The sequence below is a fragment of the Temnothorax americanus genome, unplaced genomic scaffold (genome assembly GCF_048541705.1).
Source record: "Temnothorax americanus isolate GAGA-0224 unplaced genomic scaffold, ASM4854170v1 Scaffold22, whole genome shotgun sequence".
Lineage (NCBI taxonomy): Eukaryota > Metazoa > Arthropoda > Insecta > Hymenoptera > Formicidae > Temnothorax > Temnothorax americanus.
The window spans coordinates 604,031-631,105 of record NW_027509360.1 but is presented as its reverse complement, the minus strand read 5'-3'; the positions used below and the strand labels follow the sequence as shown (position 1 = coordinate 631,105).

General features: G+C 41.8%; 1 protein-coding gene across 6 annotated transcripts; it reads right to left on the bottom strand.

Annotated features, from left to right (window-relative positions):
- Positions 1-305: 305 nt before the first annotated feature.
- Fra (neogenin protein frazzled) lies at positions 306-26,612 on the bottom strand. Of its 6 annotated transcripts, none has more exons than XM_077407450.1 (26): positions 25,933-26,612; positions 11,133-11,298; positions 10,866-11,005; positions 9,722-9,889; positions 9,507-9,629; positions 9,253-9,415; positions 9,048-9,175; positions 8,803-8,962; positions 8,590-8,705; positions 7,919-8,333; positions 7,575-7,851; positions 7,283-7,489; positions 6,882-7,191; positions 6,642-6,800; positions 6,345-6,550; positions 6,069-6,224; positions 5,831-5,993; positions 5,578-5,772; positions 5,322-5,351; positions 5,007-5,136; positions 4,689-4,918; positions 4,294-4,398; positions 3,885-4,090; positions 3,598-3,808; positions 3,076-3,215; positions 306-2,943 (listed from the first exon to the last, which is right to left on the bottom strand). In XM_077407450.1, the coding sequence occupies exons 1-26, from the start codon at positions 25,988-25,990 to the stop codon at positions 2,845-2,847; spliced, it is 4,461 nt and encodes a 1,486-aa protein (XP_077263576.1). In that variant the 5' UTR covers positions 25,991-26,612; the 3' UTR covers positions 306-2,844. The 6 variants fall into 6 exon arrangements, with proteins under 6 accessions (XP_077263576.1, XP_077263575.1, XP_077263580.1 ...); XM_077407449.1 differs by having other exon boundaries at positions 3,885-4,096; positions 25,933-26,611; XM_077407454.1 differs by having other exon boundaries at positions 3,885-4,096; positions 7,919-8,093; positions 25,933-26,607.
- Positions 26,613-27,075: the final 463 nt, after the last annotated feature.

Below are 27,075 nucleotides of genomic sequence, written 5' to 3'. Positions count from 1 at the left end.
CTTTCAACGGCGCAATATATAGATACAACTTTCATATATATATATATTATATATACTTAATGTACAAGCTGTTCTCTTTATCGGTTCCTCCACTCGCGATTGTAAAAAGCTTACGCAAAGCTCGACATCGTCAACGTAAAAAAACAACAACGCAGTGCAAAATATTAGGCGTTTCTCTGAGAAAAACGGTAGCGCGCGTTTACTCAACAACGCATTCTCTTTTACAGCTAACTTATACGTATTAAAAAAGAAGTAAAAATGTAACGTTTGGCGAAGCCCGGCAGGATCGAAACGCTGGCAATCCCCTCGCAATGTTCCCGTCGACTGCGGAAGAACTCTCGCTCGTTCCCCCGCGCTATAATGGCGTGTATCGGGCGGTATTATCTACGTGTTATCGCACCGGCAAGTAATACGCAATACTCCGTACATTACGATACGAAAATTACTCTCCTCGTCACGCTCGGAAAGCTCCGAATCCCGTCACAAAATTTAGCAGCGCCTAACACGCCTAGGAGAGTATCACCTCTTACTTTGCGGTCCGCATCCGGAAATCGTGCCACGCGAGTTGCTCAGAATTCGAGTGATATATGTGTTTAAAAAGAGCCGACGTAATTAATCGTAGCCAAGAATTGCGGCGCTTCTCTTAATTTAATACACGTTCGTCTTCGGTATTAATTTTGCCTCGATGAGAAAACGAGCTTGATTTACTATCACTCGAGTCCGTCCCAACTTGCGTCGCGTACAACGTCCTTAATTAACATACAAAATCTTTGTACAACACCTCGAACGCTATGAAAATATAAAAGTGTCCCGAAAGAGTGGTCGAGTACGATTCGAAATTCTACAAGCATATTGTTACTTCGCAGAAGCAGCGACGATCGTTGTATTTCGGAATTCGGACGCGCTTCCGCGCGTCCCGTTAATGTTTCATCGGATGAGAGTCTTTAGCGATTGGAAGGAAAACATACGTGTGTACGTCGATAGATATGCATTAATCAATTGGCAGTAAATGGCTTATATAAAATGTGTCTGGATAGAAATATGGACATATGTATATATATTATCTCGACGATTCTCATACACCGGATTGAGCATTGCGTTTATAAGTTTATAAAATTTCTCCTAAGAGCCGTTCCTGATCCGAGTAAGTAAAAGTCCACGTACAAAAATCCACATACGAAGTATGTATATATATCCCGCTAAAAATATTTGTATACAACTTTTTTTTCTTCCTTTATCGATAATACTTTAACTCGCAAGGGCGACACGGGGGGAGAGAATGAAACTTACTTTACTTAAGCGGACTGTGTTCGTCGAATAACGCAATCTTTTACCGCTCGCAATGAAATATACGAATTCTTGCTTGAAGCACAGCGAGAGACAGATCGGCCGCTAAATTTCGCGGAATCGTTGAAAAATTCCGCGTGCCTTTCGCGACCGATTTTTAAGAGTCGATCATTGTTACGTCAAACAGCCTATCATATAATACCCATAATTATTCGCTTGTAAACGATTAACTCTAAAGTAATATTTTCCAATGAGATCGTAAAATATATATATTAGGCGATTGCTTCAGCAAAAGATACGCGCACGAAATCGTCCTTGAATACGAGCTGCCTGGGATGTCAAGTAGAACGACTTAACACAAGCACATCTTACAAAGGCCGTCCGAAACGAGTCACGGAAATCTCACGGTCCACAAAGCGTGAAACCAAGTGTCGCGCTTACAACGAGCGAGTCGTCAGTTTCACGGCGAAACGGGCGAAATCGGTCTCGCTGGATGTAAAAGCTCACCCCGTTTCTGAACAAATTGATCCTGCGGAAATACGAAATGCGAGCAAGCTTTGCGAGAAGCCCCCGAATGTAAGACGTGCACGATAAAGCTCATCGCGAACCGATAATATATACAAAAATAGAATGAATATCTCTACTCTCCGCCTATATCGTCTTGGACCGTAAATTACTTGACCGAACGGCTCACGCCCTGTCTTTTTCAAGCGTAAATATGGCATCATTAGCGAGTCGACGTAGAATATAATTATACGAATAGCTGTGAGCGACGCGTGAGCTTTTTCGCCGGGGCAACAAGGCGATTTTCTTTTTCTCCCTTTTAGGCAAGAACGCTCGGATCAACGCGCATAAAAGCACATATACTCAAGAGGGGTGTCGTTCGGTTAAACCACCCTGGGTCTTTATGTAAATGACAAAGAAAAAAATATGACGAAGACAGTCGCGACGTTCTTTGCTCGCGCGTTCTTGACTACAATTATTGTACATTGACTTTCACACATCGTAGAAAAACACGCCGGAAAATCGATCGTGTTAATTAGATAATTTATGTCCCGATCGGTATACGCGTCCAGCACATTTACACGCGATTACATTGTAACGTCTATAACACGAAAGCGGGCTCATCGAGTTCCCTCGAGCGGCCGATTGCGGCACAATACTTGCCTGTTCGCGTTATCAAAAATACGCCGCAAGAACGCGACGCTGTCAGATTATACATTGGCAAGTACAATATTGAGTTTTACACTCAAGACGAGCAACGCTAGTACCAGAGAGAAGAGAAACGTGACGGTATGATTTAGCGAGTCATTGATCGCCGTGTCCCAAAATTAAATCAAACGTCTGGGTCACGCATTAATTGCGCCGTTCATCGACGCTAATTAACTATACAATATTCGTTTTCCATACGTGTTCCTGATAGTAATCGTACAAATTTATTGCGGAGAAATTTGGCAAAAATGTGACAATTTAATTTACCTCTCAAGTACTAACATTGAGAATGTGGCGTTGCAGTCTATCCATCAGTTAGGATGGCACAAGGCTTAGGAACCTACTTTAGCATTCAAATTCCGATGCTGTTATGGCATTCAGATCTTTCATAAGACCCTCTAAGTTGGCCATTTCCTGATTTAATTCTTCGGTGCTGTACGAAGGCTGCAACCATAATTAAGCTTGATTAAGACACAATCGCGCAAAGTGGTCGCAAATAAAGTAATATTGTATTACACGAGTCAACACATGTTACACCCAACGTATACGGACGTACGTAAAAGACCTGTGATTTACCTTTAGCCGTTCAACTTCCTCCGAAGTATGTGCCGGATTTGACACAGAGGCTAAGCGATTCTTCGTTAATTGCGACGACGAACCTTGAGGTTTTTTGTACGGACTCCCGGACATCGTTGGCCTCACTGTCACTTGTGACACTGTAATTACGGAAAATAATAATTGTCAGCGTTCAACAGTTTAATAAAAGAAACACGAAGAAAAAAATAATCATTCTTTGTAGATTTTTAACTTCAGAAATCTTCTAATACAATACATTACAATCGCGCAGAAAGATTCGAGATCATCAGATTGAATTTTCAGCCTTTGTTATAAATTTTCATTTGTTATAAACTTTAATTATAAATTTCTCAACATTTTGCTAAAACATTTTAAAGACCAACATAGTTTTTTATCATAGTTTGAGTACCAATAAAATTATGTAGAATAAATCTCTCTTTCGTTTTTTGGGGCGAGGTGGGTTGAAAAAAATATATTTTGGATATTTTACATTAAATTGTGTAATCAATAAACAGCACTAACCACCGTGCTTTTGTTGCGCCGGTGTCGAAGGGGCACTCTGCGGCGGCGGAGCCGGCACGCTGAAGCTCTTAAGAGGATGCCCTTGCAGCCGCTTGCTACCATTGCTCTCCACCCCAACGGCACTGCTCATCGGTTGAGTGCTATTGCCATAATGACCGGGGGTGTATTGAGTGTTACCGCTGTACGATTGCCCGCTCGTACCATACGATAACTGAGGAAATAGGAAAACAATGCACAATCTCGCTATCACGCCGTCAAACAATTGACGCACGTACTTGAGATCCTACCTGACTCTGTAACGGCTCGTACGAGCTAGGCATGTTACAAGAATCCGGGCTGGACTCCGGGGTTGGTTCCAACGTGACGTGCGCGCGATTTAAGCTATACTGCGCGACCGTTCGCGGATAGTTTTGTCTCACCGACGACGTATCGCTGCACGAGGTGTGGATGGTCGGCTGCGACATGCTGGTATTCACAATCGGCGTAGCCGTAGCTATAGCTGCAACAGGTCAGAAACTTTGACATCCACATTGCAACGGTGATAGCTGATATGAATTATGCGTTTTATCGCTGTGTACGTTTGCTTTGTTGTAAAATAATACTTTAAATGGTTTGACCGCTTGGAATATAAGAAGGCATTTTACATCATTATGGATATTGTGCAAGATTACGAGTGACAACCCTACTACTACTTACGCTGATGCAAAGGTGCACTGTCAACGGGGAGTGTAATTAATTTAGGTTTGTGGCTTCCACGACTGTGCTGCCTGCTCAGGGTTGAGCACTTCTCGTCAGTGTTACCTAATAGGAAATCAATAAAAAGCAACCAAATAACAAAATTAGGAAAACTGCAAATTAAATGTATGAGATCTCTCTCTTTTTCTCTCTCTTAAGTGCATTGTGCATGGGAAAAATTGAAATAATTGAAATACGCGATTCAAAAGTAAAATTACTAAAATAGTGTGGTAACAAAGAAATTATGTTATCCTTGCTTATGCAAATCAACTAAACAAGAACTGCTGTTAGTTTCGCGATGTGGAATGTTTCCTGTGATGTTTGATATTGCAGCAGTGTATTCCCCGACGACTTACCCATATAACTTGGCACATAAGTACGCTTATCCAGCGAACTGGAATTCCCATGTATATCTTGATTATATTCTGGATTGCTCGACCTAGGTAATGTATTACTGGTGACGCCGCTGGTGGAGGCTTCACCATTTAGCGACGATTTCTCAAGCGCTTTCAGCTCCATTTGATCATGATGGATCCACAAATCCGGCGGCTTGATATTCGTCTTCTGATTCGAATCTTTCATATATCTAAGGGATATAAAAAGAATATGAATTATTGACACATTATATCTTATGATTAGAAGTGTTAACATGTAATTCCATTACTAAGACATACCCCTTCTTTCGATCTGGCGAGCTTGGATTACGTTTACAACACACTACGACCACTACCGATATGGCAGTGATAAAGACGATCGAGAGACCTACTATGATGTAAATCAATAGATTCGAAAAGCTTCGTCCATCTGGAAAAAGACAATTATATATTTTACTAGATGATTGAAATTATTATCCTATATTTTCTTTTTAAAACAGAGATTATTTCTTATTTTATATTCAAAGAGATTTAATTATAAGTTTTGTAACAAAACATGATTAAACATGCAAATTAGGATGACAGAGGAAAAGGAAGATTGGGACAATGTCTTACCTCCATGCAATTCATCATCCATGCCATTGCCTACCATAGAAATAAAAAATAAACATAATAATTAACGCAGTGATTTGTGAACGGACAACGGAATGCAATATAAAGCGGATAGAAATAATATATATGCAGATAATGCTACGCAATCATTTATGGTTAAATTAATGCAGGCATTATCCTGTATATATTACAACTGTACAAACATAAATATTTAACATCAATCAACATCGATATGATAAATGAAAATCGAATTATTTACTTTGTGGTGTTTTAAATGAGACTGTCGTAGAGAATGGTCCGTATCCCTTGGAGTTACGAGCTTGGATTTTGAAGTAATACATCGTGTTAGGATGTAGACCCTTTACGATGGCATCCACCTTGTCGCCAATGACACCTTCGACCAACCAATCGCGATCCCATCTCGTATTGTCAGTGGAATAAATTATCAGATATCCTAGAAATTGATGTGGCTTAGTAAACGTATTTTATTTTTCAAATTTAGGATTACCAACCTGTGATCTGTCCATTGGGTTGCTTAGGAGGTTGCCATCGCAGCAGAACGGAGGTCGGACGATCCTCGACGGTTTGAATGATCAGATCCCGAGGTGCCGTGCTAGGTGCAGCCTCTTGCGTTTGATTTAGAACGACCATACTCCACGGCGAGCTTCGTTTACCCTGTGGAAATGATGCTTATAAGATAATAGTCTTCCTTAACTTTATTACGCTGTATGTAATCCACATGTCTCGTACCTTGACCAGTTTAACTGTAAACTCATACTGCGTATTGGGTTTCAAGTCGTGAATCATACAGTTGAGATCGGTAGCATTGTAATATTTGTATCTTGGGCTACTGCTGTGATGGTAGAATGTATAACGCACCACATAGTATCGACTATCGGTGATATACTAAAAATAAATGTTCTTGTTACAGATATTTCTGCCTGACCTCTTCCTTACATGCGTCACACATCTTATGAGGTTTTATAATACAGTACGATTATATATATATATATGACGTAAACGTACTTGACTTTTCGATAAGGTCGTGTCTGTCCAATACAGTACAACGGTAGAAGCCGAGAGCACGATAGCTTTAAGGCCAACGGGTGGTATTAAAGGCACTGCGGATTCAGATACAAAACGTTCGGGAGTTCTTACATTCGCGTATGCTGGCTGACCATCGCCAACATTATTCGTTGCTCTTAAAGATATCACGTACTCCGTTGTTGGTTCTAATATCATGACAGAAGAAAGAGATTAATAAAAATTAAATTGCAAAATATTTCATATCAAAAGTAGAACATTTTGGTGTATTCTTTTTACCTATAGGCTTAATAGCGTAAGATCGTTGCTTTCCATCAAGAACCTGTATCTCAACATCGGGGTAGCCTTTGCCCCAGCCTAACTTATATTTTCTCACTTTAATGCTTTGATCTTTCGGGGGATGCCACGATACTAGTATAGAATCCGCCATGGCATTCGCTGTAATAACAAAGCACGAAGATGATTTGTAACAAATTAACAATTAAAATGCCATCCTATATTTCGCACATGGATTCTCACCTCTCAGATTACTGGGCGCATTAGGTACTTTCGTCTCGTCCAAATCGTTCTCGTATGTCTCTATCTTTGTCCATTCCGTCCAAGGCCCAGTTCCATTGACGTTGAAGGCACATATGCGGACTTGGTACACAACGTGCTTCTCGAGCCCATTTAGCACGTACAAACGTTGATTTCCTTCAGTTGTCACCGTAATCGGGGATCGCCGATCCCCGGATCGAGGATCGTGCGGGTATTTGCGATACCGTATTCTATAACCCGTGATTATCCCATTCTGTCCCTCGAGTGGAGGTTCCCATCTTACGATAATACTCTGGAAAACAAACATTTAGAGAAACTCTTTGAATTATCTGTATCTATCGATTTAAATTATTTATTGTGTATAATCGAATACGCGGTATTACCGTTGAACTAGCTGCTTCTAAGGTAACGTTATGCGGTGGTTGCGTCGGTTGTGCACTGTGAGTCCGAATTACGATATCCTTACTAAACGCGCCCGGGCCATTTTCGTTGACCGCTTGAACTCTAATACTGTATTCCGTATAAGGCACGAGATCTACCAATTCATACGTTGTACTAGTAGTTTCACGCGTTATCTCTTCACCGTCGCCCTGAGAATATGACAAAATTAAACAGTTAGTGACGTTTGACATTGTCAGTTCAACGTTAGTAGTTTTCAGAAAAAAGTGTGTATACCTCCATAAATGTAATAATATATTTAGATATTCGTCCATTAATAACTTGTGGCTCCTCCCACGACAAAGTAATACTCATGCTGCTTGTCGCATGACCCTCCAGATTCATCGGAGGCCCAGGAACATTGGCCTCTATTAGCGTTGTAATTTGTAATACTTCACTAGGAGCACTGGTGCCTCGAGAATTTTGCGCGACCACATGGAATTGATACGTCATACTGGGCTGTAAACCGCGTATCATGGCCTCCAGTTTCTGCTGCGTGTTGACAACTCTCTCCCTACGAATAGACGATGATCGGTCATTTCACACTCACACGTCCTCATTTACTTCCATAGGATAATTACCTCATGGCCCCTTCTTGTTTATAATGTATAAAATAATTGAGAGTATCGCTGTTCGCGTTTTCCGGCTCTTGCCAGCGTAGCGTGACGAATCTCGCGGTAACGATGACGAGGCTCAAATTCCTCGGTGGAGAGGGTACGCCACCCCCGTCGAACGCTTCCAGAGTATCTGTGTCATCTACAAAACGGGATTCCGGGTCGTAAAGGGAGTTGGGATACTTAAACGAGCTCGGGAGGAGATCCGCGGGATCGTCAGAGGGACTGATTGAAAGTGGAGGACTCGGCATGTGCGACGAGAACGTGTGTCCTAAGAGAGTGCTCGGGTGTTGCCATGTCTTATTATACAACTGCCGGTGTAGCAATAATTTTTTCTTAGGAACTGTCTTGGGAGTTGTTGTTCTATGGGGATTTGCTTTCTCTGCATACGTGACGTTAGCATGCAGAACAGTTAATTAACGAGGAACACGTGGGGGAGAGAAATAAATAAAAACAAAATTAAAATTCCAAATAGAAATAAACGTAAAGAATAAGAATGTAATTTTTTAAAAATATAGAAAATAAAATATGAACAAAACAAAAAAATTTCGATATTTATCAACCAATAAATATTAAGAAAAGAGAGTGTATGCGTTTGAAAAACAGGTTCTATCTACATTTTATCTCGCGAAACTCACTGGGCTGGTTAATTGTGAGACGTGCTGAGGCTTGAACACTACCGGCAGGATTCATTCCCATGCACTGGAAAATTCCTGCATCTATGGGTAACAGTCCATTGATTCTCAGATTGTATCTGGAAAACGGAAGTATTGAAATTTTGAAATAACTTATCGAACACGATTTCGCGAAGAATTTCTTCAGCGAAGTAAGAACATTCTCTAAACACACACCCATTGACAATTTGCCAGTACGCGCTCAACGTGATACGCTCGCCATTTTTCAGCCAGGTAATTTTCGGTTCCGGTTTTCCATAAATCTCGCATTCGAATTCTAGATCTTGACTCTCGCTCGCCACTTTATCCTCCGGCTTCTTTAGAAACCTCGGCGGAACTGAGGGTCAAATCAAATTAAAGCGTCATACTTTAATATCACAGCAGGGTAATAACTAAAGACTTCATGTGCACCAGAAAAATACCTTGTACGATTAATTCAGCAACTGCATCCAGAGATTCGACCTCGTTTTCCGCGCGGCATTGATACGAACCGTGATCCGATTCTCGGACATTTATGATCATAAGACTAGATGCTGCGATCTTTCGATATCTTGAAAAAGATTTACCTCTCGTAAATACCACATTCAGATTCGTATCTCGTTGGTTGCTCGAAGTTAATTAACATACCTAGAGTCGAGTGACGTCAAATCGAGAGCGACGCCGTCTTTAAGCCAAAGAATCGTCGGTTTCGGATAGCCGTTGGCGGCGCATTCCAGGGTCACGTCAGACCCTTCGGTGGCTATTTGTTGCAAGGGTTGTGCAATGAATACTGGAGCGCTAGATCCCTCATCTGTACGGCCGAATAAAACACCCGTCAACTTGACCGTGTTCCATTGACGTGTTTAACCCGTTTATTAGTTACAATTAGCGAAAAGACTTACCGATGTCACTAGATAATAATCCTAATTGTGCTTTGTTGCTCAGTCTATATTGGCCGTAGCCGCTAGCGTTACATCTGTACGATCCTACATCGTGATACTGAACATCGTCGATTTCCAACGCGCCTGTGGGAGGATCAGCGAGATAAATTATCAATGACGATAATTAACGTGAAAGAAAATCTTAAATTAAAAACCGTAGGCGTCCATCATCGTACCTGACGGCAGGACTGTCATTCGACTTTTATCGAGCACTAAAGGATGTTCGTCCTTTAACCATTGTATCTTTAACAAACTCGAGGAAGCGGGTAGCGCACAACTCAAATATGCAATCTGTCCCGCGTAAACCATGGTGTCCTGAGGTTCTCTTTCGAAGCCGGGAAGGCCTTCAAAGAAAATCAATATTATACATTTATCGTATAAGTGCTACCGGAAGTGAGCGATCACTTTTCAGAGCAAAGAGGATTCTTATCCCTTATCTTCTGTCTAAATTTAATCATTTAAGATATATTATAGTTCAAGGAATTCCAAGATTATCTTATATCCGATATTTATCATATTCGCGAGATTTTTGGAGATACGCGCTATTAAATATTAGCTTTTATATAATACCAAGTAACAAAATTGTAATAATATTTAGTTAACAATATATAACATCAACTTTATTAAACTTTTTACATTTTTCAAATTGTGCATGTAGTTTTAAAAAACTCGTAGTTGTAAAACGACAAGTGATAGAAAATCCAGCGCGATTGGCGAAAGCGGATCTGTGCGCGCTTTTACAATTTTTTTTTATGCTTCAATTGCACTTCGATGTTGTTTTCGATATCGAAAAGCTTCAAAACATATTCCGAACCTTGTTTTAAAAAAATCAAAGTTTTCTCCCGACACAAATATTAAAAAAAAAAACACAACTGTTTATAGCATTTATACAGACTTGCAAAGCAACAAATAAGCTATTCTTATATCTGTTTTATAAAACAGATGCTTTGAATCTTTATGAAGATTTCTAGATAAAAATGGACTTTCTATCATTTAACGTTTCATAGTTATAAACTTATTGAAGCAATCATAAAAACTTATAAACAATTAAGCAACAAAAACTCAAAAAATCGATATTTAAAGCGCCTAATACATTTTGCAAATAAATTTCCCTTAGAGTTCGTTGAACCACAATCTCTCGGGACAAGTAAAAGCCCAAGAGGAGTCTCTTTAATGAGTTAAGTTTAAGGAGTTATCTTTTCTCCAAAAAGTGATCGTTCGCGCATCAAAGTGATCAAGCATGATCAAAGGCATCAAGCATGATCTTTCTCGGGAAGTTTTCAAGCACGTGTCACTACGAACAAAAGCTCGGATACTAACTTGCTAGTTTGATTGTGGCTGTCCGAGAGACAATCGCTCCGACATTGTCTATGGAGGCTAAGCACTGATAACTCCCGGTTAATTCTGCACTACCAGCGTACACGCTATTTATGTACAAGGACCCGTTCGCTAGCTTTGATCTACAAAAACAGAATCGGGAATCGTTCCGTCAGAATCTGGACGGTGAGGCGGCAGGTGGACGTAGCAATAGGGGGGAGGGGGGGAGGGAGGAATCTCTCCTAAGAGGAGATGCATCACGCGTATTACCGGTAACTGTCCCCGATAAACGTGATCGGCTGACCGTCGTCCGTACGCCAGTGTATATTCGGCGTCCCAAAGACGCTCTTCGCCTCGCAGTCCAGCCTCGCGGGACCTCCTTGTTCCACCACCACATCCCGCGGCTCGATGATGAAGTCCAAGCCTCCCGCGTTGACTGCAAACAGAAAGGGGAGAGATGATTAATGACGGAGGAAACGGACAATCGTCTCCGTATAACGAGATCCTGCAACGAGAAAATCTCTATCGTCCCCGCGAGCCGAAATTCAATTTGTCAGATAGAGCGATTCGCGCTTCCGGATAAGAGTCGCGACGATATCCCCGGGGGGTTGTCTCCCCCTCCCCCCCCCCACTTTGAGCGTGTTTACGAAGGGGGATGTTTAACGATCACACCCGGTACCCCCATGTTAGAAGCAGCAGTTATTGCGCTATCGAATTTCGGACCCCACCATTGTGCGTCTCGTGACCCATTCGTGCACAACGCGCGCGCTAGTTAGGGGGTGTAGATGTTAAAAGGGGGCGGAGGAGGAAGAGCCGCGCGTATCGGATGGTTCGTCTAGAAGGGAGAACCGGCTGCGAAGGAAAGGGGGGGGCGGGGGACCATCCGAACAAAGGGTCGTCCACCCTATATAGGGACGGACGCTTCTGCCTGCCTTGCCAGCTTAGCGAGACGCGGCCGAATGCCTAAATTCTCTCTATCTTTTTGTTTCTGTCCTTCCCTCGTGACCCCTAGTGCGATCGCGTTATCGCGATACGAGACGATTTAACATCGTGAATCGACCGCGAAAAGGGAAATGGAGACGAGAAAAGCGAGAAAAAGACTGCTCGCCGTTCGCCGACGTATTTTTATAAGCGACGTAGCGAGAAATCGCCTCTGAGAATGATTCTTTTTCTTACGAGAGGCTGACTCGCGCGCGATATTTTTCGACAGTACAATACTGCGAGATGTTCCGAGAAAAAGGCTGAATAATGATTCTGCTGGAATATGGTCTTTTATTTCCCAGGTAATACTACATTGTTAAATTCGTAGTGTCAAATTATACTCAATTTGAGTCATTTTTAACTATTCCTATAAATCGTCATCGCTCCTACCCAAAATGTAATTAATTTAACTAAAACAATGTTAATTCAATTAAACCAATAGAGTTAAAATAATACTGTTAAAATAATAAATTTCAACACACATGTTAGTTAAAAATAACAAAATGATATTTCGCTCAAGACATTAATTTAAATTTCACCCTTTATTAATATTTAACATAGTGTACACGATGGTTACGGAAAATATGTCATATTATTTTATTATTATATTATATACCAGTTCCATATATTCATGAAAAAATATGTAGACTTCTAAGATGTGACTTTGATAAATCTAGAAGAGATACCACCGTATTTCTAATTGTAAGCTATGATTACGCTATTTAAAAATATACGTAAATTTTTCGCCAGTTTAGAATCAAGTTATTCTTAGCAAAATAACGAAAATAATTAATAATTTTCGATTAAATTTAAACAGAGATTGATTTAATAAAATTCTAATTTAAGATATAATTATACACAAACATATATAAAAATTAATTGAATACAAATATAAATTTATTGTAACCTATATTTTTGTATAACTACTTTTATAATATAGTCGGCGTTTCCGCCGACTTGAGGGGGAAAAACAACTTTTAATTGATCAAAGAAAGCATTGAAAAATAATGAGAGAAAAATGAAAAAATTTTCTGTATGCGGAACAACTTTAAAAGTAACATCTCTTCGATTTATTCTTTCGCTGGCTGACTTTTGTACAGCAAAAGTTTTGTGCAAGTACAAAAGTTTCATTGTAAATTTCAACGCGATTGAAAACGCTTCAGAGGAACCCTCCTGAAATCTCCTTCGAAAATTTGTAGAAAAAGAGCGTTTATGCGCGCGCGATCTCCCTTTTATTGCGACGTAAGGGACGTGCCGAGGCGGAAACGCGAAGGTTTTATTTATTCTGCCGCGCTTGGAAATCGCCTCGAACGGCGCGTGACTAAATTGGAATTCTGCCGACGGACCGTCTATACCGCCGCGGACTTTCCTGAAAACGCGCGTAAAACGCAAAGAAAACGCACCCGGCGCGATATTATTCCACCAACATTCTGCCTCAATCGCGGCAGATGCTGCCATCGCGGGACCTTTGGTCCTCTCGATCCTCGCGGGCAAAAACGCCCGGGGTATTCAGGTCCCGCGGTTTCCTCCGGGAGGTACGGCCTCTAATCGCCGCTTCTTGTTTTTTTCCTTCCTCTCCTTTACATCCCGGCGCGATGCCGCGCATCTAGGATTTTAAACGCTCGAGGCGCGTATGTCATGTCATCTCTCTCGGGTATTTGGAATGTAACGCGTAAATAAAATACTGCCGCGGCCGTCCGCGCGCGGAACGTTCCGCGCTCCGAGAATGTCTCGGAGTAGAATAAGCGAAACCGCACGCTCGCAAAAGAGCCGACGTCGCCGGAAAACGGAATGCATACGTATCATCATTTTTATCCGGTAATGCACCAGACTCAAGGTCGAGGTTCAAGCGGCGTTTGAAGCAGCATTAGATTTTTTTTTTTTAATTTCTCGCACGCGGCCTCGGAATATCGTGAGAAATTCCGTGTTGCCCGTTCGCGTTGCTCGTGATATTTCTAGAGGCTACACCCTCGATTCCGCGAACATTTCGATTAAACAGACGCGTTCGAATTAAAACGACCGCGAGCCGTTCGTTATCGGGTAAACGATACCTGCGGCCGATTAATCGAGTATATCGCACCGACGGCCATATCGGAACCGTTATTCTCATCTAGCGTAGGTACATACGTCGGGACAAATATTTTTGCGGGGGACAGACACACGTTGCGGCGAGGAAAAAAACCGCGGGGACCTTGGCGAACGCGTTTAAACGAAGGAGCAACAGGTCGAATTACCGATTATAACGGTACGGTAATTGCGGGGCGGGGTAATCGATAATAATCTCCGATTAGTGTAGCGCCCGATTAAGCGGGGCACGTTCTCCGCGAGAATGGAGAACGGGGTAAGCGAGAAACAAAACCGGTGTGATATCGGACGGATTCGCCGCGATTTTTCACGCGCGTGGGAAGCGAGAGAACGATTTTTATTCGCGGCCTAAAAACGACAAGTGGAACATTTTTTTCCCCCCGCTGTATAAAATAGCCGAGCTTCACGGAATACTGATCGCGCTCGATCGGCCGATTGAGCGCCACCGATAGCGGATTATTGGATTATGGGCTCCAATCGGTGAACATTTTCCCATAACCGCAGCATCGCGGTGATGGAAACCCCCCACCCCCCTCCCCCCACGAGATCCCGCCGCTCCGCGCTCTCGCCGTATCAATCGGCCGATTGAGCGCCACTGGCAGCGGTTATTGGGTTACAGTTTCACGCTCACGGTGGTCTGTCACCTTCGAGCGTGCGAGAGTGAGCGCGAGAGAAGGTTCCGATGTGGAAGCCGCCCGATGATCCCCGTGGATGACCCGATCCGCGCCGTCAAACGCATTTTCCAGCGACGGAAAAATTAAATCCGGGAAAATCAGAGATCCTTCGATCACCGCGCCGGATTTTATCAATGTGCAAACCGAATAATGTATATCGCGCGAATTTTGTTATTGTAATGGAGTTGGTCGTAAGTCAATCAGCGAGCATGAAGATTAAGTGTGTGTGTGTGTGTGTATGGGGGAAAAATATGAAATATAGAGAAAAAAATAGTAGGGTCGAAGAACTGAAAAATTATGGGTGTGCATAGAGAGCACAAGTGGAAAATACGCATAACTTTATTTCATTCGTGTGGCAGCGCGTAAGATATATTCCGAGAGATAAATATCCATCACCAACTGGACAGCGAAACGCATTAGGAGGCAAAATTAGAAGTTAGTATTGTCAATACTCGTCAATCTTCATCATGTATTATTAGTTGACGAATAGGGTCAACGGAGGTAATTGTGACAGCGGGACGTGTGTGACAGTGCAATAACTTCCGATAAGATTAACGGGAAGTAATAGCATGTGTTTTCCTAAAAATACACTCCGAGCTTCGTGAGGCCTAGTACACTGTCGGAATTTTTATTTAATTAATTAGATTTCTAGATAATTAGATAAACAATTTAAGGATACGCTTCAAGCGTTTCCCGCAATTAAGTGTAAAAAAAAATGGAAATTTGAATATACAAGAACCTTCATGTCTTGTACAAATTTTTCTCGGAGACCTGACATTTTTTCGAGAGCTTGAGACAATTTCTTGACAGTTTCACAACTTGCCGGAAACACTTTATGGACCATATCGGGGACTCTAAAACTATTTAAGAAAAAACCGGAAGTCCATTAACTATATAGAAATTCTAAAAGTTTTTCTATAAAGATTGCACTCTATTTATTTAAATGCTCGCTCTCGTATCTTCTGAATTGTATTGATTTATATTGTTCTATTGGTTGCAATGCTATATTTTATAATTTATTTTTTAACTCAATATCTTTCTTAATTCATGTATTATTACTATTATTAGTCCCTAAAATCTTATTTATACTTTTCTTTTTTTTACTTTCAATTTATTATTAAACTTGTTAAACTATGATATTATATATGTGACATTAAACTTAACATAACATTCTAAGAAAACTTTAAAATATATTAAAAAGTAATGTATTAAAATATATTCTGTACGTTCTTTTCCATTCAATTTCATTTCGCGTTTTACTCTCTCGTGACACACACAGTCACGACCTCCGTATATTCCACAAGTTCAGGGACTGCCTCTGTCATTCTTACGATATGCGCTTCGCTGGTCAAGATGCCGACAGCTTTTCCCGAGAAAAAGACGAGGGGAAAAAGGGGAAAAAAGAAAAGAAAAAGAGAGAGAGAGAGAAGGAAAAGAGGAAGGAAGGAAGGAAGGGGCATGATTCGGCGCTGCGATGCCGGCAATGCGCGCTCGAAAGGAAAATAAACTATTCGGCGTGCTGTACCGTTTGATTTACGAGTACAAGCGACAACCTACCGCACGGGATACTGAAATAGACCGAGTGAACTATTACGGTGTGTGTATTGTATATACGGGGTAAATGGCGCGCGCGCGATCACCGCACCTTGCGACCGATGCACCGGGTGTTCGGTACAAATACGTCCGTCTGGTATATGCATGTGTGTGTTTGCGCACGCCACGCGACTGTAAGCTATGAATTTATGATTCGAAGTGATGGCCATGTCAAGATGCAGTCGTAAAAACTAAATTAAAACCCGATTAACAGCTACGAAGATATGTTATCTACAAAAAATTGTCTTTTTTTCATCTCTGTTACACTTGCAACTTTTATTTTTTTAATTTGTGGCGCTGCGAAGAGTACTATCATGTTAAAGGATGAAATTTAAACCTTGAATGTTAACATTTTGTTATTTTTAACTGTCACGTGTGTTGTTTATTATTTTGTCCATTTTGGTTTAGTTGAATCAACATTGTTTTAGTTAAATTAAAGACACACTGAACAGCAGTGACGATCTACAGAAATGATTAAAAATGACTGAAATTGAGTATAATTTGACACTAATTTAACAGCGAAGAATCATCTGATTGCGAGATGTTTCATGTTCAACTTTAACGACACGCGACTGGAACGATAGGTGAAGAGAAGCCGCTATCGCTACCGAGCTTATACGTATCGGTTTTACGGGCAGACAAGATTCGTTATCATGTCTAAATGTTTGTTTCCGTTCGACCGTCGCAAAAGTCGTCTCGTCCCGCGTAGTTGACACGCGGCGGCCAAGTCAGTAGACGAGATATCGGCAAGATAGAGCACAGCCGTGACTTTTCACGCCTCTGTACATTTTCCGTAAACGAACAGCGTACTTTTTTGCGAGCAAACGGCGGAATAGATAGCATTATCTGCTTGTTACGCAACGAACAAATGTTAACGCTAGAAAAATGTTTGAAAACGGATTAGAGAAACAGAACGCTGGTATAACGGTATCTCTCTGTCAAACCGCCGTCAAATGTTGGAACGAACGTGACGGCATTAAATAGTAAAATTATCAAGAAATAAATTATTTAACTGCTTAATTATTTATGAAATTATTTACCTAATGTGCAGTATTATTTATCAAAAAAGAAGGCCAAACAGATTAAAGAGAAAACGATAAATGACAAACTAGAAGAAAACTTAAATGACAAAAGCAAAGGAAACGAGATATGACGAGAATAGCGAATTCCTCACGCATTTGGAGGGAGAAAGGGGGACGGATTGCTACGCATTTAAACGCACTCGCGCACGCATTTGCGAGTGCACGCCGCCCGTACACGAATTTTTTACGGGACGATAAATCTCAGGGATTTTTCTCGCGACGAGGATTAATATGCGCGCAAAACTCCCGACGACAGGCTCCGGGCGCCGCGTGCTCTCCTCCCTGCCTCTCCCATCCCCTTCCCGTGTCCCAGTCAGGGGAGAGAACGTTGAAAAAGTGCGGTAAAAGTACTCGACATGTGACGAACAGACCGTGAAGGAAGGCAAGGTACGCGACGCGTGCGAGTCCAGGCGTCTACAGGGTGTCTTGTAAATTTCGACAAAAGGGGGAACGGAGGAGGAAAAAGGGACCGCGCGAAAGAACGTAGCGATGTTCCCTTCGGCGAGGATCAATTAATTCGACCGAGCGACACCGATATCGGGCCCCCTTGCCGCCCTCCGAAGAAGACGGACGACGTTCCTTAATCACGCCGTTCGCGATCGATAAGTAAAGAATTCGGCAAGTATCTTTTTCCCGCTCGGCGCTTTCGCAGTCGCCCAAGTCTGCTTTTCCTCCCTCCCCTCCCCCCGATCGCGAGGAGCTTTCACAAGAGTTCTATGGACGATTCACGATAATACGGAGATGTACTCCGCGAAAGTTTCGTCACGTTCTCTTCGAGGAAATCCCCGATAAAGTTTACAGCCCCGCCGAGTTCTCCGAGCAGCATTCCGTAAGATCGGATTTGCGCAGGTCGCTATTTCTCGGAACTTTAAACTTATCGTAAAATCTTTGGTTAACAATTCACCCACAAACATAATACACAAATCTTGGGAAAAAAGCTCCCCGGAAATTCCTTGACTTTTCAGATATTTTCGTTCAAATTTCCAAAAATAAAGTTTCTTTTTAGATGGATATTTAAAATATTTAGAATTCAGCTAATGTAAAACTAAATATTCAAATAGAACGTATCAAAATATTTAGAAGCTTCAAGTAGAACTTGATACAAAAACATAATACTTTAATGTTCGTAAAATAAAAAAAAAAACAAAATTTTCGAAGAAAAATTTTTCAATAAAAATCGTTGAGTTGGACGGAATTGCAATCCAGAAACTCACAATTCTGATCGGAATCGCAAATAGTTATGTAAAGTTTCGTGATAAAATTCCCCGATTTCTTCGGAAAATAATTTTCTGAGAAGTCAAAAGATTTTTCAAATATCCTGATAAAATTTCCCGATTTCTCTAGACGAAAGAAACTCTGAGAACCCTGAGAAGATTTTTCAAAATTGTCTAGGTAGTAAACATGTTCACAATGACCAATATAATAATAATATTAGACATAGAGTCAAGAGAGAGTTCATTATGTAGGTATTTAAAAATCCAAGTCAAATCCAATAACCAGGTTTCATTTTCTAAGATTTGAGTAATATTCATGAGACATAATATTTCACATTATATTTGTGAAGTAATCAATCCCGACTGTTTAGTTTCGAATTTTAGAATGAATGCCTGCAAGACTCGAAATGTACTTATAAGTAACTTCGATCATAAAGAATCGACTACAAGTAATACACGAACTCTAAGAATGAAGTTGTTATTTCAAAGAATGTATAAATGTAAAGATTTTAAGTTACACGTTCATTCTATATTTTTAATCATAATTTCATTATATATAATCTCAATGATTGACAATCTAATATTTGTAATTATCAAAAAATACTTTTCGCTTCATATAAATGTTTTGATTCGACGGTACGTAAAATTTCTAATAAAGTACTCATAAAAAAGATTCGGCCATATTGATCCAGGTTCGAGGGTCCATTTGGGAAGTAATACTTTTGTTTTTCGAGATACTCGTAGATAGAGGATTCGATTCGCTTTTATTTCAGTAACCATAGATAGTTGAAAACAATGTCAACGGATTCGAATCTACTTGTAAGATACTTAATCACTAAATAATATACAACTTGCGTAAGAAATTCTGTGGGAATTCTGTGGAAGAACGCGGAAACGGGATATACCTCGCGATCCGTTCGCGATTTGCGCTCCGATTTGCGAGACACGACAGATATCTCGCGTGACCCGCGCGCAATGCGTTAGGGGTTAAAGCGATCGCGATTCGGTGTGCGTGCACACGCGGGAATCCGGCGTGCAAGTCGAGTGGGCGTCGATCGGTAGTGTGCCGTTGTCGTTACGACATACGTGTATGTCGCGCGTGCGGTACACGGGTCCCGGCGCACTGGTACCATCAGGTTTACGCGTGGACGTGTGTACCACATATGTGCGCTAATGGTAACTCCTTTTTCAACATCTCGATAATTCGGGACTATCTACTATCTATACGTATACGACGAAATAATATTAAAAAAAGATTTGGAAGTAAATATTTTTCAATACAAATTAAATTCAATTTGTTGCAGATTTAGCAACCTGATGAAATTGGATAAATAGGACTTCAGTCTTCCGTCAATTCGAACGCTCTGGCATTGGCATTAGGATGACGTTTCAGAGGCCCCGCGGGCTGAAGATGCCTCCGCCAAGACCTTTTTTAGAGTGGAGCAAGCATTCCTCCAAGGTGTAACAAATTTCTAAAAAGTAAACTCTGAAAAAGTTACATATCGATGTTATATGTTTACAATTTTAATTATAGCACTTATAATTAATTTTTAATTATTTAGTTTAGAACAAGTGGGCAAAAATGTTCGATAATATTTATTTACTGCGCGGCAACGGAGAATCTAAATATTTATTATATGAATATAAAACCGGTAGGTAAAGACACCTCGCGCGCCGCTGTTATGCAGGTAGTATCGCGAACCCGTAGCGCGGGATCTTTTGTATTATAGGATCCGGCAGAAAGGGACGACGGGCGTACGGACGTATACGCGGGGATCAGGATCAGACATCGGCACTATTGTGTACCGTTTAGTTTATAACGTTCTATTTGTACGGCTCTCATAATTATTCCGCGGTGTATGTTGCACGTCGGCAGGACAAGTTCTCTCACGGCGGGGATAACAGGTTTGTTTGAACAACAAGCAGCCCGCTGCCGAGAATCCCTCCATCGTAGTTAAAAATTTCACGACCCCGATCAGGAAACGGGTTAATTGAACATGGACACTGGTAAAACAGAATGATATAAACGCTATGACTTCTCTGTCCAAGAATATAACATTTTACAAAATCATGAGAAAAAGTAATAACAACAGATTATTTCTTTTTAAATAACGCATAAACTTTTAATACTTAGAATTAGATTTAATAAAAGTATAAATGTAAAAGTAGCATAAAAAGAAAGAGATATAAATTTGGTTATGTACAAAAAAACTGTGGTTATGTATGGTAATTATCTTACACATGTCCTATCCATCCTTGACACACTAGCAGTACAGATTAAAAAGATACTCTTTTTAAGTGTAGTCTATGGATCTGATCCGGTTATACAATTTTTATTTATATTCCTATCGAAATATATGACATGTGCTATGAACATGTGTTTTTTGTCGAAAAGGTCAGAATTCGATTGAGGTAATAGTATCATCAACAGTCGTAAAAATTGCTAGGAGAAAAACAACGTTCTTTTCGAACCAACTGTTTAAAATTTCGCTTGTTTTTCAAATCCAGCTCGACATTACTCCGATCAAAGCACATCGCCAAAAAGCGGCAGCAAAGATTCGTCAGCGCGCGGATGGTGAAACGTAACAAAGAACGGTATTACATATATATCACGAATATCACGTAATTCAACATTTAACACTAAGCGTGCGCGCCCGCGTGCAGTCCTCGGTGAAATAATTCGCGAAACAGGCCGCAACTTTCACCGATATCACTACGATCGCACGAGCGGTCGACGAAACGATCTCGAACGCGCGCGTTAAAGCAATATATACACAAAGCCAGTTGGCGGAGGAAATCTAAAGAGCGCGGAGCGTCTCGTACGAGCGAGATGAGTTTGCGTGTCGAATTTCGAAACCCGGGCAACATCTCCGACGCTTTGTCGTGGCGAATCCGCGTGTCTGGAGAAACGATTTCTCCTAACCGTCTTTAATGTGAGCCGCTTTAATCGCGTTACAAATCGACCCCTGTTGAGCTGCCCCCCCCCCCCCACAACGTAGAAATTAAAGACGAAGTAACGTACAATTATGAGCTATTTATGAGCTTTCATCCCGTAAATTAAAAATTTTGAGCTCGTCACACCGGGCATGAATTTAGTACTTTTTGTGGGAAGGCTGAGTCAACGTTGATGCAAAAGTATTAAATTCCTGCCCGGTCTGACGAGCTCAAAATTTTTAGTTTGCGGGATATGAAAGCTTAAATAAATAGCGCATAAGTGTGCGCTACTTGTTATTTAATTTCTGCAAGGTGAGGAGGGAGGCAGCTCAACGGGGATATTTCTTTATCTTACAATTAAATATCTTTATCTAAATAATTTGCACGTTTAACATGATATTGGATATTGCTTGTATGTTTCTAGCTGAAATATATTCTAAATTCCATTTTACTCATTTTCTTGCTACAATAAATATTACTGCAATAACAAAAATGTCATTAAATCTAAGATATGTCTGTTAATTACTAAAAGTGGCTAATTGCAATCCATACAGAGCTTTATGGAATAAAACTAGCAAACAGAACAGAAAAGCAACAGCATATAAAGTTAAAAAAGTAATTGGTAAACTGTAATAAGAGAATAAAATTAAAATGAAATCAAAATTAGAATACAAATGTGACATATTAGCGCGTGCTACTTCGCGATGGAGAAAAATACACTCCAGTTTATTAGCGTTTTTAAATACAATACTCTGTTTTGCTAACTAATGCTATCATACTAATTCCCAGTAGAAGAGCATCGTGCAAATCGCCGTTAAAACGGCGCGGCGCGGCGCGGCGGCGTGAAATCACGTAGGGCGCAGAAAGAGAATCGTGGGTTCGATTCGTGGGTCTCGTAGAGCTCGACGCTCGAATGCGCGAGAGACTGGTATCGCTGAGATAGGCATCGCGGACGGCCGAGAGTTCGGATGTTTACCGCGTGCGATTCGCGAGCGCGATAAACCGTACAAACGCGCGCTGGGCTCCGGAATGTTTCGCTCTGTTCCCTGATGCCGTCGGTCGCCAGACGCGTGAAGTTATTAGCCTCCCCCTTCCCAATATTAGAAATGATTGAATTTTTATACTTGATTTTGATTGTTCATTGTTCGCACATATGGCCTTGTATTTTCATTTTTGTGTGTTTGCACATTTACGTACAGTTAAAATTTTTGTTTGCAAAAGAGAAAGCAATATATGTAAACGAAAATTTACACTGTACAGGTATACATAAATGTGCAAACGAAAATAAAAACAAGACATTTATTACAAACAGTGAACAATCGAATCATTTATGAAAATTCAATTATTTCCAAAATTTTGAGGGGCTAACTTCACGCGTCTGCGATCGCCGTTCTCGCCGCCCGCGCCGTTAGAACCTCAATGAATCCTTACGAGATGCTGCGATAACTTGGGCGCGAACAACAATAAGGGTCCCATCTCCGTCCCGAATCCGAATGATGTCAATTTATATCGCCGTCACGTACCAAAGGGCACTGTGTTATCCCTGTTTTCTCAGTTTTATTTCTATAGTCTTTAATCAAAATCAAAGGCCTCGTGAGATTATCAGCTTTTATATTAACGATCAAGATATGACGAAAACTTAATTAAAAACTAAAAAAACAATTATGACATCGAAGTTGTTCCACGCTATTAATTATATGCTACACGGACTGAATTGAGTAAATTATCTCTCTACGTGTCTACATCGTATATATATTGTGACAAATAAAAATCTAGATAGACAGATAAGTTTATTAAGTCAAACTTCATTTCGTAGTCATTAAACTGTAAACAAGGTGTCAATTTGATTCCGCGGATTGATTCTCCAGCATCGCGATAGAAAGTACATCCCGAAAGGAGTCACCCCAACGCTCTCGTCGGCGTAATCTTCTCTTTCGCTGCCTTCCCCGCGTTCTTTTTTTCTCCCTTTCTTCCTTCATCTCTTTCTCTTTTTCTCCCTGCTCTCTGCATCAATAATAGTCACCCCATGCGCAGGGTCTCTCAACTCGATTTTCTCCTCCGCGCGAGATGCGTCGGCAACGCACGACCGAATCTCAGGCGAATTTGTACCTCTGTACAAACAAACAGAAGCAACGTAACAATGATTTTCCAACGATTCCCGAAAATGCCTTCGCGAGAAGTACAATACACGTTGTTACGTATCGCGTGCCAATGCATTTTGATTACACGGCAACTTCCTCGGCTTTGCGAAACATCACGTAATTTTTTTAAGCAAGACGAATACGAACGAGACGAGGGAAGAGTGTTTAGTGCTTCGGAGATGACGACGTGTTGCGTTCGAAACTAAACGCGAGAAGCGAGAAAACGGGACTACATACATAGGAAGTCGAGATTAGAGAGAAACAAAGGGGGAGAACGGTCCTTGTAAGATGAGGCTGAATTATCGCTTTATACGCGATCCGAGTATATAAACGGTGTGCGCGTCCCTATACGAATATTAAAGACATTATTAAAGGCAAGGCGCGACAAATCGATTCGGAACTCGACGACAGACGAATAATTCTTAGAAAGCTGGTGCTGTACTCTGCAAAGGCGAACGGAGGATTCGATACTCGTCCGACGCGTTCCTCGATGTCTCCCTGAATTTCGCAAAAGTCCCAACAAATTTCTGAGCTCTCATCTCATCTCGCTGATCCAATTAAAGAAGTTCAATTTCAAACAAAAATATCAAGTTTTTAGATTAAAAACGTAGATTAATTCTCGCACATTTTGAGCCGCATGTGACATGAATTTTGGATACATCTAAATATCTAAAAAAAAAACGAGGTGGTGCATATAATTATTTCGCAATCTAAACGATTAGAAGTGGATAATCAAAAAATAACACAATATTAAGAACATTTTTTTTGACATTTTTATCTCATCTAATATCACCTCTGTTATCGCACTTTCTACTTTATTTGAAATAGACAAAGAAAAAGAAGATAAATCGTCGCAAGCGATGCAAACAACGTCAAAACCTTTGAAACTCTTCTGTAAAGTCACGTTTTTTTTTATCTTCACCTATTTTTTTCCTGAGAAATACATCGAGAATCGATACTTTTATAACTTTCTTTAATCTTTTCAGAAATAAATGGTCTGTGATTTGATTGTAATAAAAAAAAAAATTACAATTTTGTCAGAGCTACAAAAGGGACCGCTTTTTTCGAATCACGACTACAAACCGGACAGGGCTTATTTCAAAAAAAAAAAAAAAAAAGCATCAAAGCGCGATCACAAGATAGAACCAATCGTACGAAAAAAAGAATAAAAAAAAGGAACGATTCGAACACGTCGATGAGACTCGGCGAACGTATCTCGTCTCAGTTTTCCGCACACCCGCCTTCAGTCTCGCGAATCATTAAACGAGCCCGCTTCCTCCATGGTCTAAAACGAATGAAATTAACGTACAGACGAAATAAATTGAAGACGAAAGCTAGAATTGCGAAACGGACGCGGCGGCATGCTTCCAGCTCGGGGAACGAGAGGAATGAAAATTGGCGAACCTTTGAACCCTTTCCGTATCCGTTCGCCGTCAGTTACATGCCCGTCCGCGCGCACTTTGTTTCGCTCTTCCCCCCTATTTTTCTCCCTACTCGCCTACGCCGGCCTCCAGATGCAGAGAGACGCGCGTAATACATGGCGCGCACACACGGAGCCGAAACGGCGGAGGATCGTCGCGTTTATTCCGAATCGGCTCTCTCTCTATCGATTTTATTCTATTTATTGTCGCGCGGCGGCCGAGAACCGCCTCCGCGCAAATCGGCGCCTCCAGCATCACCGTCGACCGTCGCCGTCGCGCGCCCGTTGACCGCAGGTCGATCGTTCTCCCGGCGGCTCTCCCGGCTGCTCGCCTCCGCGCGGAAATTTCCCCGAAGGGCCCTAGATTGAAATTTCAGACGATAAAACGAACGAGATACGCGCGGCGGCGTTTCTGTCCCGTGCCAGGCGGCGAGAGCGTTCTCTCGCGTTAAATTCAATCCTTCGTGTCCGTTTAAACGCGATTAAAGTTAATCGATGCGGATTAGCTTTAATCTCGATTTAACACGCATTTTCTACCTTCTTCTAATTCTTCGAGCTAGAAACAAAATAAAAGACCGAAATCAGAGTGAATCTAACGTGGCAGATAGAAAAATAAACGTCAAACGAGCCTTCAAATTCAATTCGTCGCCGGGAATCGGGAAAACAGGACGATTCTCTCCCTTTTTCTTCTCGTAGCTCTCCGAACTTGAGGTCGCGGTGCCACGGTTTGTCGAGGATCCGCTAGATCCGGACGGTGGTACGGGATACGATTACAAATCTATAATACAGTTCAACAAGAATCAGAGAGAGAGGATAATAAATCGCGACACGCCGCGCGGGCCGCGCCGTCGATGCCGAGAAACGAGCCGCGCGCCCGCGTCGCCGGGACGAGAGCGGGCGAGAAGGAAAGACGGAAAGAAGGCAGGGGAAAGGGGCAGCAACTCACCTCGTGCGAGCGCTGTCAACAACAAAGCCAGCAGGACGGCGAGGGGACGCGGCTCCATTTGGGTCGGCAGCAGGTCCGTCCGCACACGCACAGACTCCGACGCGCGTCGCCGAGAGTAAAGGCCTCGGGATCCGGTAAACTTCCCCAATCCCCCCCGAGATCTCTCGCCGTCGCTGTCGCCGTCGCCGTCGCCGTCGCCGTCGCCGAGAGGAGAGACGACCACCGCCGTTACACGCGCGCGCGATGTGCGAGCCGGAGGCGCGGGCGCATGCCACTCGGCGCGTCCGCCGTCGCCCTCGCCCTCGCACGGGCCGCCCGCCTTACCGTCGTCGCGGCCGTTCACACGGCAGCTCGGCACTCGGGACGCCGTTCGCGGCACGCATTCTCGACGCGCGACAAGCTGCACGCTGACCGTATCTGACTATTCTGACCGTAAACGTAAAACATGGCTAACGCGGACGGAGCGGAGCGTCGAGCAGCGTCCGGGACAACCAGTGATGCCAGTATCGCCAATCGCCAGTCCAACCATTCCAACGACGAGAATCGTGGCGTGGCGCACGCGCGGTCCGCTTCTCCGCGCTCTCTCTCTTTCCCTTTCCTCTCTCCCGCCGTCTCTGTCTGCCTCGCGGATGCGGATGCGATTTTCTCTTCTCTGAGTCTCTGACAGATTGACCGATCAGCCAATCGCCAATGGCGCGGCGAGCTTTCCTTTATGGAAAAAGAAATTCAATGCAAATGCATTTATTATGCTTAAAATGAAATAGATGTATCATCGGATGTTAAAGAGAAAAAAAGACGACTGATGCACAAGCACAAGTGTATGTGTACGAAAAAAGAATTCAATAGTAAAGAAAAATCTTACACGCTGTACCACAGATAATTCCGTTTCGTTTGCATCTTCTTCATTTAGTTTTTCGCTTTTCCATTCCCTCGAAAGTATATCACCGATGAGATTAAAGATCCTCAATATTCGAATTATCGTGATCAATAAAATTATTCCGGTAGCCTGGAGATAATTGAAGAGTATTGATATTATCGACTGTCGATGTTTTAAATATATTAGATTCATTATTTAGCATTTTTTTACAGTTCTATGGGTAATTAAGCCTGAATAACAGCAATAGAATTGCAGTTTTTAAGTAT

Excerpts from the sequence above, each read along its gene's own strand:
- Fra (XM_077407449.1), bottom strand. The coding sequence starts at position 25,990 with ATGGAGCCGCGTCCCCTCGCCGTCCTGCTGGCTTTGTTGTTGACAGCG. Across the intron at positions 9,630-9,721 it reads AATGACAGTCCTGCCGTCAG|GCGCGTTGGAAATCGACGAT; the intron begins GTACGATGATGG and ends ATCCTCCCACAG. Across the intron at positions 8,963-9,047 it reads TGCTGAATTAATCGTACAAG|TTCCGCCGAGGTTTCTAAAG; the intron begins GTATTTTTCTGG and ends TTTGACCCTCAG.